This window comes from Lygodium microphyllum, chromosome 3 (genome assembly GCF_053477565.2).
Source record: "Lygodium microphyllum isolate KBCC chromosome 3, Lygodium_microphyllum_v1.1.10, whole genome shotgun sequence".
NCBI lineage: Eukaryota > Viridiplantae > Streptophyta > Polypodiopsida > Schizaeales > Lygodiaceae > Lygodium > Lygodium microphyllum.
In genome coordinates, this window is record NC_141137.1 from 93,078,395 (window position 1) to 93,095,571 (window position 17,177).

Below are 17,177 nucleotides of genomic sequence, written 5' to 3' on the forward strand. Positions count from 1 at the left end.
TCTCTGTTTTTTGGTCCACCATAGCCAGATTTGACCTGCCCACCTTTGAGCACTCCAATCTCATCATAGAAGCTGAATCAGCTTTCGATTCCTTCTGGGGGATTGCTCTACACCTCAAGGCGCTGCAGCGTGGCACCATACACGACGACATTGGAGTCCATACACGACGGCATTGAAGAAATCGACAGATCTGGCCGAAATCTGCGCCCGTCTCTGATTTTCGATTCTGCCCGCCTGCACGCGACGTGATCTGGTCGATTGCTATGGGGCTTTGGTAGAGCATCATGAGAGCTACATTTTCATAAAAAAAGTTTTGAAAATGGTCAACCACAGCTCCCACAATCTGTAAAAAACCAGGGCTGCCTCAGAAACCCTAAAAGTCAGCCATAGCCAAAACCTTGAAAGCTTCATTTTTTTTCAATTTCTCACTCCTCCAAGCTCACTGAAGGCCCTGCCACTCTGATCCACTGTGTCACTGAAGTTCCCAGTAAGATTTGCCTTCCAAGCTAGCAAGCAGAAGATTCAAAGTGAAGGTCAAGTTCAACGAGACAACATCAACAAGCATCAAGAATCAAACTACATAGTGTGTTTTCACACTAATATTACTTGTGTCTCTTGACACACTGCAATCTGCCCTTCCACTGATAAATCTGAGAATCTGGAGTTGATTTGCTGCTCATCCTTGGTCATGGAAATGACGAACAAAAAGATTGCTATGTGGATACACTCCATGAAGAGCAACATGACTTGTGTTGTTTATCTACACTACATAGAAGATGTGCCTATTCTACTTGCAGGGAAGATTCAAGCCTTGATTCAAGTTTCATCCTTGTGTTTATTTGAAGAACTAGAAGACATGCCTATTGCTTTGGGGAAAATAAGAAATTCTTTGCTTGAGGGGGACAACTGGAAGAGCAAACTCAAAAATGCTACAAGCAAAGTCAATAAAGGAGCAGACCAAGAAGATCATGAAGAAGAGAAGAAAGATAAGAAGATTTTCCATGATGCTGACAAAGAAAAAGCATATGCTGAAAAAGACCACAAGGGCTTATCGGTCCTTGTCTCTCATTTTCTGTTTTAAAACCATTGTACCTGCCTTAATGTTCCTTTCATAAGCTTTGTAAACTCCTCATGTAGCCTTGTACTACAGCCTCAGTACACTTTGTGAGGCCCCTGTTACAGCCTCTGGATGTCCACCATGTTCATGGTACCCACACTTAGCCTTTTCTGCGACAGCCTCTGGTGTTTTGCCATGTTTGTGGTATGCCCACACTTTGCAGGTACTGCTCTCACTAAAGCCTCTACACACTTTGTACTTTCAGGTTGTGATTGAGGAGGGGTGTTGAGAATCTGTCAATCACACCTTGTGTATGCCCCTTTGTATGGAACAGCTAGGTTAGGAAGATGCAGTTTATTCTAGGAAGAGAGACAGAATCCCATATGCACAGTGGATGAAATGTGCTATCAAGCAATCCTATATAATGATGTACTTGACTATCACTTTCATATGATGATAATGCAATAGTACTTGTCTCTTTGTGTCAAGTCTCTGTGTCATTGTCAGTCCTACACAAGATTGTGTTTATGAGTTCAAGTCTCAATCTTGAAACCTAATTCACTTGTGTAACAGTTGTCTTCTTTGTCTATGTCATCATGAGGTTTATCTCTACCTTCCAACCTCCATAGCTTCTGCCATGCTCTAGATCCCGCATTTCTAACACATGGCCTATAGATACTAATCATGGTTGGCATATGAGGGTTGCAAATAATTATTCGGGAGAGCTTTATGCTACATGTCCTAATGTAAAAGTGACAGTTGGTGATGTACAAGAAGAGCAACACTTCTTTGTGCATGATAATTCCTCATATGCAGTGATTTTGGGACAACCCTATATTACAGGAGTACGTATGGAAACAAAGGTGCTTGATGATGGTTCTGCTTATGCAAGAATCAGAAGCAAGGATAGAAAGAAAGTAGTCCAATTTCTTACTATTTGTGTTAATCATCCTAGAAATCAAGATACCCTTTGAGAGCCTCCTTTGGCTCCAAATGCAAGGGAATTCAAAGACTTGGATTTTCATTAAGCACTGATGTAATGCGGGGCTATATTAGTGTTGTTCAAAGGATGTACTCGCCTCTTGATGAAATGAAGGATGTATTTCTTATTATTTATTCTCTGTTTACAACAAACAGTTCATGTTGATTTAAGCCTATGGAAGCTATGTGCAAGGCTGAATGAATATCTATGAAACGGGCTACTAAGAAACTAAGAGAATTGGGGTTGTTAGGTGAAAATGATAGCATTTCAGGCATATTTTATGGGCTAAATATTAATGAAAAACAACTATACATGCACAAAATGAGACTGAAAACAAAATGTTGGCAGTATGTTCTTTGGATATGTATAATGTTATAGCATTGTTTGCTCAGTAGACAGGATTACAATGGGCTAAAGCACTTGTGGAGACAAAGTATAATATAGTTGACAAAAAGATGAAGCCAATTACTTTGCCACTTCCACCAGAGAGTTAGGGTTTGTATGAAAAAGTGTCAAGGCAACCAATCTTATGGGATCCTAAAGATATAGGTCATCAGTTTACATCTGAAACATTACAGGAATTGAAGGTTGGTACAGAAGGGTTTCTTTTGCCTACTGAGAGAGACTGTTTTATGTAGATGCTGGCTAGGCATGGAAAGGCACTTGCATTTTAGCCAAGTGAAATAGGTTGTGTGGATCCAAATTTTGTCTCTCCTATGGTCATATTTACTATGCCACATGTACCATGGAAATTGAGGCCTATTCCAGTGCCTAAAGCTTACTTGCCAAAGCTGATGGATTTGCTAAATGAAAAGATTCGCATGAAGATCTTGGAGCCTTCTTCAGCCCTGTACTCAAATTTTTGGTTTACTGTGCCCAAAAAGAATGGGGTTTTAAGATTTATTCAAGACATGCAACCGATCAATAAAGTGACCATAAGAAATGTGGGTGCAGGTCTTGTGGTTGATGAATTTGCAGAGGATTTTGCAGGCAGAGTGATCTATTCTTTGGGTGATCTTTACTCGGGTTATGATCAGTTTCAACTTGCAATTGAAAGCAGGGATATTACAATCATGAAGACTCCCTTGGGGTTAGTACGAATGTGTACTCTCCCACAGGGTGCAACAAACACAGTGGCACACATGACAAATGCTATGAATAGGGTACTCAGGGATTTCATACCACAATTGACTATGCCCTTCTTGGATGATGTTCCAATAAAAGGGTGTGTAGTGGTGGATGAAAAGAATGAAGAGATGGATGCTCATAGATGTAGACAATTTGTTTCGGACCATATTGTGGATTGTGAGAGGATTTTGACGTGTTTAGAAGAGGTGCATTTAACTCTTTCTGGACAAAAGTCTCTCTTTGGAGTTGAAGAGGTTTTGATTGTTGGGCATATGTGTGGGCCTTATGGGCGAAGACCATCACCAGCAAAAATAGATGGGATTGATAGAATGCAAGATATATGCATGAATGTATCACAGGTGCATAGATTCTTGGGTGCATGTGTGTTCTATTTGATATGGATTCCTCACTTTGCACATGTAGCCAATGCTCTTTATCAGCTCTCCTAAGGAAAGGCCATAGATTTCATTGGGAAAGGAAGCATTAGAAAGCAATGAAGAAATTGAAGCAACTCTTAAAATCTGCTCCTACATTGAGAAAGACTAACTATTCACATGAAAAGCCTATCATTATTACTGTTGATACAAGCCCAATCAGGATTGGATGGGCAATTGGGCAAGATGATGAGGAAGGGAAAAGATATGCAATACTCTTTGGTCCTAACATATTGATTGAACGACAGAGAAGATATCCACATATTAAAAGAGAATTATGGGGAATTGTGACAGCCCTTAAATGTGATAAGGAGTATTTTATGGGTGCTCATGTAGTCATTGAGACTGATTGTTTTCCAGTATTGGGTACGATTACTTGTTGTGCTACTCTGGACATTGCTATGCTCCAGTGGATTGCATACATCAAATCTTTGAACCCTAAAACTCAACATATTGTAGAAAGAGATAACCTAGTTGTGGCAGACATGTTATCTCGAGCATGCTATGAGAATGAAGATGGGATGATGGACGAGGAGGAAGAAGATGACTTTCTCGCGGCTGAAAATGATGTTGCAAGAGTGAATTTAGCAATGCAAGGTGTTTCTACATCATTAACAGAAGCTTGGACAACAAAGAGAAGACACTTTAGATGTCTTGCATCTTGTGTAGAAGTGTTTCTAGAAGACAAATATGCAAGAGAGTGGCTGAGAATTGGTCAATACCTCAGTACATTAACAAAGAGAGATGAATGGCTAGATGAGGAGTTTAAGAAAATCAAGAGGAAACCATATGGGTTTTTCTTAAAAGATGGATACTTATGGAAACATGCTAAAAGGAAATAGGGTATACCATTGCGAGTTTTGGGTGACATAACTTCACAAGTAAATGTTATGCAAGAATTTCATGAAAGCTTGTGGACTAGTCATAGAGGTGTTTGGGGTACTTTTGCAAAGATCAAAGAAAGATATTGGTGGTAGGGTATGTATAAGGATGTTGCTCAGTTTGTGGAAACATGTACGACATGTCAAATGTATTCATCTCTAAGACATTGGGATGGATTGCAGTCCACATATCCATTGTCTCTTCATTTTAATTGGGTGGTGGATTTGGTCACAATGCCCACATGTCTTTGGCAAATGAGGTATCTTATGCTTGCCCATGAAGACTTGACTAATAAAGTAGAAGGGAGAGCTTTACATACTAAGACAACAAATGCTTTGTGTACTTTTCTCTTAGAAGATATCTTTTGTAGGTATGGCTATGTGGAAAAAATTACAGTAGATAGGGGTGAGCTAGATGCAGATGAAACTCATGATTTCTTCACATGGTTGGGGATAAAGCTTTCTTTAACTTCAACCTATAACCCTGAAGGAAATGGAAAAAGTGAAAGAGATCATCCACCTATTGTAAAGGCATTGGCAAAAGCATGTGGAGAGAAGGTAAAAGAGTGGCCATGATTGCTCCCTTATGCTTTGTGGGCTGACAGAACAACTCATAGTGCCGTTACAGGATATATACCTACAGAATTGATGTATGGTCAAAAACCTATCATGCTGATAGAAGAAATGATAGTCACATGGAGTGTGCTACCTTGGGAGGAGGAGTTGAATTGAGAGGAGTTGTTGGGCTTGCGCATTAGACAGTTGGAAAGGAAGTTAGAAGACATAGAGGCAGAAATTGCAAAGTTAAGGGTAGCAAGGATATAGAATAAGAAACGGTTTGACAAAAGACATAGACTGAGACCAAGAACCATACAAGATGGGGATTGGGTATTGGTTTATGATAGCAGTTTAGACAACCAACATAGTGCCATGCATAAATTTTCCAGAAGATGGTTTGGGCCCTATGTGGTAAGACAAGTATTTGACAATGCTACTTATGCATTAAATGAGCTGGATGGGATAGCCATAAAACTTCCAGTAGTAGGGAAAATAATCAAATTGTTCAAGAGGCGGGAATCTACTACCTATGAGTTGCCAAAATTGGAAGAAAATGGTGGCCATGATACAGAGGATAGCCAGGAAGATATGGAAGATGAAGAAGCAAAGGATATGCTTAGAGAGGATGAGGAGAACTCACAATCCCGTGACAACTAGGATTTTGGCCCATACCAGAGGATGTGCACATTTAAAGGGGATGGATATCATGATGCTATGCGGAACAGTGTGAAAAAGCATGGAACGCATCATCATCTGACTTTCTTATTAATGTAGAAAGTCAATGTGATCTAAGTCACTAGTATTAGTGTGAGTTGCATGGATTATCCAAAAATACTAGATTTTTGGATTATTTTAGCCTATTTTTATATTATTTATTGTTAAAAAATTCAAAAAAGTTAGAAAAGCTTCTAGCTTAGGATGGCATGCAAAAAGCAAGTTACTTTTTCAGCTAGTTATGGGATTTTCATAAAAAAGACAAATTGATGAAATCACACACGTCGCGATCACCGTAAACAGGTTGAAAACTACAATTTGAACTGAAAGAAGGAGTGATCTGAGAGATCCTCCAGCAGGTGTCCTGTAGTTTTACCCCCCTTTCAGAGCCAACGGAGCCATTAGATTTAGGTTTCGAGTAGCAGAGAAGAAGCTGTAATTTTGATGCACGTTTTGTTCCACAAAGAAGCTCCAGGAGATCTAATCCCTGGAGATTGCTTCTGAGTAGTGCAAAGATTCCAAGTTCTTTCAATACATATTGATTTAGTTCATTGTGCTTTGTCTTTGTCATGTTTACCTCTTGTCTTCCATCTCCTATCTCTACTTCCTTCTACCTTTGATCCTCGGTGGATTCGACCTTTTGACAAAAACCCCTCCGACACCGTGATACCATACTGCTACCCTTCCTTTTAATGTCATATTGAAGAACATCATTAGGTGTCCTTCGTCTTGGATTTGATAGTTGAACATGAGCATTTTAGTCTCCTTAAGATGGAGTTCCCCATATTCTTCTGCCAGCCCATGGAAGATGGGCAAAGGTGCTCCTGATGCCGGTAAATCCAATGTACCTGTTGGAATTGCGATGGGTTGTGCCATGGCTACAACCAGATTGACAACATGAGTTTGCGTAGGTAAATTTACACCCCACTTGAAGTGGGTTGATTGGCTAGAATCGAGGAAGTGCTAAGACTTCCACTTGCACTCAAAGGATTACTTATGATACTTAGGTTATTAGAACCACTTTCATTTATGTGTAGTGGGCTACTTCTTTGAGGGAAATAATGCCTTACAATCTCCAACCACCATCTAGCCCTCTTAGCACATTTTACTTTTTGTATTTCAGCTTGACGGCTCTTATCAAAGAACATAAACTAACTATTTGGTCCCTAGAAACCCTAGATTCGGAACCACCACTTGTTGGTGGCTCCCAGGAAACGCACCATTGATGGGACCTAAAATGGATTGGCACTGGCTATGGCACTAGTTGAACCTCATGCACACAATAGACAACCCCACCACATGGTCTCGCAGTCTAAGAGCGTCTGTAATACATTGATAGACTTAATTATGCATTTGTAGCTGATATGTAGTCCAACATTTACCTTCCCTTCTCCTCAAAGGGAGATCCCATAATATGTAGGCATTGTTCCTCGTCACACAAACATCAGGAAGCTCCCCTCTGCTGATTGCCACAGCTCCACTACAACTCTCTTACGCCTCAAGGATTGGCCCCAAGATGTGTCGCTCCAATATATAAAACATAATTCACAAACTCCACTCTTTTCTTGTTTTCTACGATCCAGGAATGTATAAATCCTCACCAAACAATCCCAAGGAAAGTGTACAACTGACCTATAGTAAAGGCTCTGTTCCACTCAGCGTATAAGTCATATCATAGGAAGACAATTTTTATGCAATCCAAGATTGATACCATGCCATGCCTCATGCATAGTGCATATGATCCTAGTGCACAAACAATATTTATCAAATCACCATTTTGTGATGTGGACAAAGCAACCCTTTCATGATTTTCACTAAACGTATGCTTTGATGTATAGAGACTAGCACCGATTTCTCGTGCTACTAGCCCCTTAAATTGAATTATCACAATTCCAAATGGAATGCACAATCAAATTTTTCAAAATATCAAACCCTCTCAGCCCTCTTAATCTCCTAAACTCACCCTTTCCCTCTAACGTTTAGGTTATGCTGCATTGCATAGGTGTAGGGTATTATTTTGTATGTATTTTTCCCATAAAATGGAAAAACCATGAACTATAATGCATAAAAAAAGTTGAACTGAAGCCAAAATTCATGCCTCAGCTTTGTTATACAGCCACAACCACGAATCATAATTTTCCAAATTTTAATAATATGAAAATCCTATTTTCCCCATTTTTAGCTTTTTTTCTCTATTTATTTGTGCATAAAAATAGATTATTTTTTGCTTTATGATTATGGATTGATCATGAAAGCTAAAAGATCTTTTGTCTCAAAATTTCATCCCATGCGCATCTCTTTTTCCCATCCAAAACCAATAAAACCTTCATTTTTACACTAAAATGTGCTTTTCGGACCATAATTTAATTATTATGACTAATTATCATTACCGGTCTCCAATTTTTTTATGCATAGCCCTCAATCATAATGCAAAAAAGTTTAAAACAAATTTTCTTTCCTTATGAATTCCATTTCAATCATCAAACATCAACAAGAAGTAAATTTACTTTGTAAAAATGAGGCATACCGCTTATTTGCGTGTTGCGGGTTTTGTAATCCAATTTTCGGGTTGCCAATGGACCTACTAGCAGAAAATATTCAACGCTGAACATCTCCCCTCAGCCTTCTCTTGATCTTGGAGCAATCTGGTTCATGTCGGGCAAGCATCCTTCAATCGATCTTTAGTCTTCTTCATGGGCATGAACTACCCCTTAAGGGGAGACAGAGGAAAGAGAGAGAAATATTGATTTTTTATCTCCATATCCAGGCAGCCATTTGACGCATGGAGCCAAGAAATAGAGAGCAAAGACAAAGTGTATTAGGCTGGTAAGATCGGTTAGTATGGGTATATGGAGGTGGGAGATGGCGTATGCCTCCCCTCCACCAAAATCATCGCCATGGCGTCTTCCTGTTGCCCACACGAAAAAAATGGACCCCCCCCCCAAAATCAAGATTTTTAGGGGTCTCCCAAAGGGATTCTCCCACGGGTCACACCCTTTGGCCCTTTCTAAAGTCTATTTCCACATGACCTTTGGTCCTTGGCCTCCCAGGTAGCCCCATTTCCATGTCCAACGTCCGAATCAAGGTCTGAAAATTTCTACTCGACCATCTCGAAGTTCCCACTTCCAAGCATCTCCTAGGATCAAATCTGGAAGTCGAAAAAATTATGAAAATTCCCCAAGTGTTGCTTGGTGGGTCTTTTTTCAAAGCACTTTTGGGGCTTTACCACTTGAAATCATACTGATTGCAACTCCCACCTTCGACGAACTCTATTTTTCCCTTGAAATTTAGAATTTTTAGCTATATTTAAGCACTTCTCAACATCAAAAATCATTTGTTACAAAAGGAACCCTGAATACACAACTTTGAGGGTTTAACACTCTACAATACTTGTGGCAGTGCTCAAAACACTTATGTAGAACAATGAGCCATCTATTGCGGATTGTGGCAACTCCCAAATCATATATAAAAACCTTAAGCTCTTCAAGGGAGATATAAGAAAATGTCTTGTCATCCGTCCTTTGCAAAGAGCTAGGTGCAATACATAAACTAAAAGCCATGACATGGTATGTGAAAGTGCCAAGGACTGTAGTAAATGTCATTTTTAGCTTATCCTCTTCAGCTATGGCCATTTGGTTATCACCCGCAAAATAGTCCATGAAGAAATACATCTCTCACCCTACCAACTAATCTAGGATCTAATCGATAAAGGGGAGAGGATAGCAGTCCTTCATTTTCTTCTTGTTTGTCTTCTTAAAATCCACGCAAATGTGGATTTGGTTATTCTTATTCTTTCTAATTACAATCGGATGAGCACCATTCAATGTTGCCTTTATTAGACACATCAACTCTTCAAAAAGAGGCTCTCTCAACTTAAAAGGTATTTGCTTGTGCCTTACCAGGATTGTTGTCCTCTTTCAATGGGATTGTATGCATATCAACAATAGTGGGAATCCCCTTCAATTCATCACAGTTCCATTCAAATGCATCCCTGAACTCATATAGGAGTTCCACAAAATCCTTATGATTATCATCCAATAAGATAGTGCCTAGTTTAATTGGGGCACGGATCATTAAGAGTCCCAAGATCAACTCTATAACATCATTGTCATGAATCTTATCTTTTGCCCCTATGAGCTAATTCAAACATACTTGATAGACTTCCTCCATGGTGAAACCATTATTAGAGTCACTCAAGCTTGAGGTTCTAATTGTGGAGGTTCCCTCAAGCATCTCCCATTCAGTCATGGGAGGTAATGCCCTTTAATTCAATGGGCATTCTAGGTAAGCATCCAAAATCATCATTTTTATTAAATGCCAAAAGATTAATTGATCAGCTGGGATGTTCACCAAACAATAAGAGCATAGGATGCATGATTGTCCAAGTGGCCGCTAAGAAAATCGGATGACATGAAAGTCAAGAATGCACTCAATGTGAGTTGCTATCACATGCACCTAAGATACCATTCCTCCCTGTTGTCTTAGATTGACATCAGCCATTTTTAGAGTAGCTATAACATCCTTTTGAATAGGCAGACCTAGCCTCTCCAATAAATCCATGCTCACAATGTTTATAGATGAGCACGGATTTGCCATTGAACTTTCCATCAAAATGTGGTCCCTATAATCTTGCACCCTAGGGCAGTGTTTCTCCACATGCTCCTACCATTCACCGTCCACACAAGTGACACCAACAGGCTCTACAAAATAACTTGTTTATAGGATTTTCTTAAACTCCTTATACGAATATTTGGTCACAACCAAATTAATTGTAGCAAATTCAAAGATGTAGATTGACTTCACATAGAACATTTGCTAGATCGAGCTCCCATAAGTTTGCTAATGCTAATGCTTTCTTTTCTTTCAATACCATCCTCTCTTTGCTTTCCTAATAGCCTTAGCCCCCTCCTTGGTTTTTGATTTGCAATTTCTCCCAACCATAGGCTCCTCTAAGGCACCATCATATTTAAGAGGACTTGCATGGGTATTAGCATCCACACAACCTTCTTGTCAACCACACTAGGCTCAAGGTTAGCATTGCTTATATTGTGATCATCCTTTTGATCATCTTTCATTTTTTGACACCTAATAACTGCTCTAACATTGTTAGATGCTACATCCTCAGTAATTGGAAGTGTCTCTACCAAGTTGACCCCACTGGGCATTTTCTCTATGTTGGCTTTTTCCCTCTACAAAATATGCTTATGGCCCTACCCTCTCAGGTATTTCCATCATTTTAATGATGATTAAATGACCCAAGTTGTTGAATACCTTGTTGGAGTAAATGGATTCTACTTTAGCATGTGTTGGCCATATGTCTTGACTTCCCATATACATCACAGTTTGCATGAGGAGTTTCATGGAAGGTGTTCACAACCACACCACTTATAACTAAGCCTTGATGGAGATGCATCATCAAGCTTCCTAGTGCTCATAAAATTTTATTGTCTCTTTAAGAAATTGACCTCCACTATGATTTGACGATATTTATTCGTCATTATGTCAGTATAATGTTTCATCATGTTTTTTACTTCTATAACATTGGGTGTAGAAGACTCATAGCCAATGGCCTTAGCAACTACCCCATACTAGGTTTCAAAATTTGCAAAGGTTTATGATAGGGGCCTATCCGTTGCTCATTGATGTCATGGGCCTTAGTTGGACAACATTTGGCCACCTAGGAGTGGGTAATTGAGGCAACCCTTGATATAGGGCCCCTTGATTTTGACTCATAATACTACTAGGTAATGCTAGTAATGGATTGTAGCCTTTAAGCATCACATTTGGCGCTATCCCAATAATTGAGAGGACTTTCTCTCTTGCTACAAAGGTAGCCTAAATTCTTGACTTGACTCCCTCTATTGTTGACATAGCTACATCTAGATCATTCAGTGCAGTCTTACTCAAGTGTACTTGGATCATAAAATCCAACCCTCTCAAGATGTAACGTGTCCACTAGTATCATCCAGGACACGTCTTAGCAGTCCATCGAAAAGAATGTCTAGAAAGCTCCGCCCGGCACTCCCATGGAATGTTACGGGATTTGCGATCTAGGTCTTTCCACGTCTGCCACGTAGCGGAAGTATCCTAGCCGTTCCCACTTAGGATCGACCGGAATTAGGGTTTTCTTGATTGGTCATTACCTAACAGCAACTAGCGTCAGACCCAAGCAAACTATTTTATGCAAAAACGCCAGGTCCGAAGCGGATTCACATTGCACTTGGTTCAAGGAGAATGGGAAATGAGAGGGATGCAAAGCTCAACCTCTCTACGATAAGGCATAGTCCCATTCCGTTCCCCTAAAACAGCATAAATTGGTTAAGTTATCACTCTAGGTCAACGCTTTTGTTGTTCGTGTCCTTAGACAATCATCCCGCTGTTCTTTGAGAAAAGTTCCCAGCTAACCAGGACCACCCAACCATAGGACCGACCTATGGCCCATCCTCTGCACTTTCCTCAATTTGTTTTAGTTATGTAATTATCTAACACATTAATTTGACATGTAACAATCAGCTTCTTTAATTAATCCGTTAAGCACTGGTTCCTTCACGTAATCTTATCACGTGACATAGAAAAACAATATCAAACAAGTTCTTTATTAACATATCATCATTTTTATCTTTGAAATACAAGGAGTTCCGCCTGTAGGCTTGTCCATAATCCGCCCGAAGGCTATCCAGTAATCCACACTAATCACTATTCCAAGCTTGCGCCTGTAGACTAGTATGCGGGCCTCGAGATCCAATCCCGGTCACGTTAGCCTCTTGTGCAGGACCCGAAAGGCAAGGGATTTACGGCTTGAGCCCCCCTAGCACCCAAGCGTCCTCCTGCTCCAAGTAGAGCTCAACGGAGAGACCTCTTGTGGCGGGTTCGATCCACATTCCCAGCGCGGTCAACAACCCCCTTGGTTAGGGTTAGGGAGGCACTGGGGGTAACTGAAACTGCCTCTCCCTTCAGGCCTTCAACCTGAAGTATAGGTATTCTTTTAATTTGTAAATCATAAATCAAACAGTGCTCTAAAATCTCTAGCAAGCACAAACATTTCCATTAATCGACCTTGTTGTTTGGCAAACTGCTAAGGAATGATTCTTTCCCTTTCGAATGCATCAGCACTCGTTCCAAGGTGTCTTGCAACTTGGCAAGATCCCTTATATTCTGGGTTAGGGCGTATCTTATTAACCCAACTTAGTCAACCCTAAAGTTCATTGGATACTTTGGTTTCTGGTTTTTTAACTTTCCTTATTTAGAAGGATATCAAAGAATACATCCTTTTGCAAGATAACTTGCGTAAGGATCCGCCATCCTTGTTGAGGGTATTTAACCTTCCTTCTTGTGAATCAATCACAAGACTATATGACTTCGTACTTGCTGCGCAAGTCCTGCATCGTAATATACGATGAAATAATCCATTTTAGTTTCTTTAAGCTGACATTTGTCGGACCTAGGGTCTCTTTTTAAGAACCTCAAGGACAAACCCTAGTTCTTTTACATTTACGAATTTATTGACCCTACAATCAGGAAGATAGTCAAATGTTTAAGGTATAAACATTTCTTGGTCTTTAAGTCATTCCCAAGGCATATTTCGCAGCATAAGTATTTCTAAGTTTACATTAATTCGTTTATCTTTTAGGAGGTAATATTGAGATCACCTTGACATGAGTTGTTATCCTTGTGACAATTGATTTGTCAGTCCTAAAATTTAATGCTTTGAGGTTAGGTAAATTCAATTAATCCTCCTTTTTCCTTGCAAACAAAACTCATGCCAAATAACAATCTATTCCTTGCTAAGATATGCAGTTAGCAATGATAACTTCCTAGAATTTCAAGCAACGTACGAATCCTTTCATGAATTTCATCTTCTATGATGATTCGTTGCAAAAAAGAATAGGGTTTAATGGTGTAACATGCAGTTTTTATACCTTTAAGACTTAACCGAAAAATACTATTATAGTAAGTAGATAATCTTGCTTGTAATTCGTTGTGATGCATGATGCTACTCGAAGGAAACTATGTTCTATACAATATCATTTTTTCAATTAAACTAAACTCCTTCATCATAAACAACTCGAAAAAATATATCTTATCCCTAACAATTCATCTTTTGCATGATTGTCTTAAAACCGATATAAAACCAAGAAGAAAAAAAACCTGGTTTTTGGGTGAGATATCCACATGGATACCGGGAGATGACCCTCCCGCAGCTACTCCTTGGACTTTCTTAGGCGGCATCGCAGTTCGAATGTGAAGGCAGCTTTTACTCTTTCTTTCAAATTTCCACCGTCTCTCTTTCAAGGCAAGGAGTCGTTCCAAAAGGTTGACCACGAGGAGGGATAATAAAACCTCTAAAATCTTAGCTTCTTCAGAGAGGGAAAGGGTTTATAAAGCTTTAGAGAAAAAGGGTCTATAGGATATAATCATGGTGAAAGGTTATGTGTGAGTGTGATTTCACAAACATCTATGAAAGCCCTTGGGAGATCTTTTGGGCACTGGAGTGAAAGGACTTAGGGGTTTTTCAAACCTAGGGGGAAATTTTGAAAGATAACACAAGGGTTTATAGTATGGGGAAAAAGGCATGTAAGTAAAAGGGAACACCGCGTTTAGAAAGGCTTAGAGTGTATTTAAAAAAAGAAATATGAGGGGAAAAACATGGGGTTTCAACACAAGATGGGACTTATGGATTTAGGCACGGGGGATTAAGGGGTTTTGAGGTCAAGGGAAATGGGCTAAGGTGGCTTTCGAGGGATGCTAGGGGGGCAAAGGGTTTCTAAAGGTTAGAACCGGGAGGGGATAAAAGGGTAAGGAAGGGTATAGGAAGGGGAACTTGAGGGTTTTAAAAACCCGGGGGAGGGGGGGGGGAATTTATGGAGTAGAAGGGATATGAGGGGGGTGAAAAGGGTTTTAAGAAAACCGAGGAGGGGGGGTGAAAGGGAAAAAGCACAGGAAGGGGGGCTTGAGGTGGTCCCCCTTAGAAGCTTCAAGAAGCTTCTTGAAGCTTCTGTGGGGGTTTTAGGAGCCACGTGGGGGGAGGGAAGAATCTTGGCGGCATCGAAATGGGGGGAAAATGGAGTGCAAGCGGCGGTGATGGCGACAGCATCATGTGGCAGCACCACTCGAAGCAGGGCGGCGGCGTATCTCCTTCCGTCCTTCCTCTCCTTCAACCCTGCGGCCTTCCCTCTTTAAATAGGGAAGGGGAGGGAATCCTTCCCCCCTTGAATTGTCCGCTTGCATGGCGAGGGGCCTGAGCAAGCTCTAGAGCAACATTAGCACCAAGGTCGAGTGATTTGGTGGAGTAAAGGTTATCAAGTTATTGAGTAGCAAGACAATTCTTTCACATAGGAGATTAAGGTCTACTACCACCATTATTGAAATACTTTGACTAGTATTCCATCGAGTTTAACAAGGAAGGAGGGATTGTACCTGGCATACATCCTCTCTATCAGCTTGACTTTGATTATCATAAGTACCAATGAGCTAATCAATATGGCGTGGCCTATCACACTGAAGATTGAGCCTATACTTTGTATTTTGACAGAGCTTCTAGAGGGCCCGCTAAACATGTGAGTGTTGGTGTGGTCATTTAAGATCCCCGACATAGGGTTGCTATGAAAATGGGAGTATATTTAGGATATTCTTTTACTAATAATATGGCAGAATACAAGGCATTGTTTAGGGGGTTGAAGATAGCCCAATGTGGTGGTATCTGCCAATTATTGGTGAAAGGTGACTCACAATTAGTGATCAATCAGTTGAATGGGACCTATAGTGTGAGGGATCCCATGTTATGGATGTACATTATACAGCCTTGGATATGTTGCATATTTTTGAGATGATGACTTATCAATTAGTTCCTTGATGATGGAATTGCTTTGTGGATTCCCTAGCCAATTGTGCTTTCATTGACAATGTCATTTTCAATTGTGGTCCAAGGGAGCTCTTACAATTAACTTCTAATATTATCCCAGGACTACTTTGGGATCTTCTTGCTAATAGGTTCTATTTTGGCTGCTGATGGCTAGTTTGGGTTATGAGTTAGATAGAAATGGAGCACCTTCCTATTTTGTCGTGGATGCATAGGATTTTTTATCGCCATATTTGTTAGACATCCCTTACTATTTATGCTAGGGGTTTAGCCAATAACTTGATGCATTTAGTATAGGACTTGAGGAGCCCTTATCCTTGGTTGGTCTTGTGATTTAGTAGAGTTATCTTAAGATCAAGGGTTTATTTTTGCATTATGCTACTGAATGGTTGTTTTGTGAATTATTTCGTAAGGCCAAGAAGGCTAGTTATTTTGTAAACACCATATTAGAGATTTTGGGAATTTCCCAAGTTCCACTTTGAATGAATGTCTTACTTTTGTGAATGAAAGAGAGCACTATGTTTATGTTTATCTTTAAAGGGCACTTTGTATGTTACAAATATGAGATCACACATCTTGAGAGCTTAAATTATGAATGTAAGCTATGTGGTTGTTACGAGATTTGGATTTCACCTCTATCTTTCCTAGCATACTAAAAAAATATGATGTTGTATGGTGGTGGAAACATCAAGGAGGCTTAACTAGTATATACCTAGGAAATTTCCAAGTTTAATATAAGAATACAAAGGTTTGATGGAGTGGAGAGAGAATTTAGAATACAAGAGCCTTAAACATTGTATGAAAATATGTTATCATGGCCAAAATTTATAATTTTATGGATTTGAAGATATTATGATACGAGTTTTTTCTTTTAGATATAGCATCATTTAAAGTGACATGTATAAGTTTCATGAACTAGGTGTGGTTTAATAACTTGATCTAATACCATATTGTAATAAGTTTGGATAACCTATGATGTGACGGTTCTTTTTTTGTGTAAACCAATAGACACAAGTATGTCAAATAATTGCTCACCCCATTTACATTTTTTGTATGTATATGCATGATATATAAATATCTTTTATTCAAAATTTCTATCTATCTTGACAATATATGGACAAGATGGATATTGACTTTGGCCAAAATTAACTAGCCTCACACTTTGACTAGCTAAATGAATTTTCATATCATAAAATAAAGATTTATATACCAAGCTAGAAGTTTATGATTTTTCTAAGACTAAAGATTTAACCTTTGACCAATGGTTTGTGTTTCCAAAGGAATAGACAATCAATCAAGACTTATTTGTTAGCTAAGACATAAAGTACAAAATTGTACTTAAACCACTTTTTAAGAAATTTCAACACAATTAACTAATGTTATTAAAAGAATAAAAAACATTAAGTAGATTCTCTCATTCATATTGGTGGCGTTTAAAAACACCAAGGTAACTACACAAAACACTTTAAATTTTTAACAAGCATATATTTTATAGCCATGCAAAAGCCCTTAATGTAAGGGATATATTTACTATGGAAGTCAAAATTAGTCCATATAAAGTCAC

The 17,177-nt window shown here is 39.3% G+C and overlaps 1 protein-coding gene across 1 annotated transcript in view; it reads right to left on the reverse strand.

The window, feature by feature from the left end:
* Positions 1 to 417: 417 nt before the first annotated feature.
* The window catches only part of LOC148038619 (pentatricopeptide repeat-containing protein At3g09040, mitochondrial-like), a 29,414-nt gene continuing 12,654 nt past the window's right edge, over positions 418 to 17,177 (reverse strand). The window contains exon 8 of the mRNA XM_087675270.1: positions 418 to 506. Within this exon, the coding sequence (XP_087531396.1) occupies positions 418 to 506 (89 nt within the window). The remainder of the gene's footprint in view (positions 507 to 17,177) is intronic.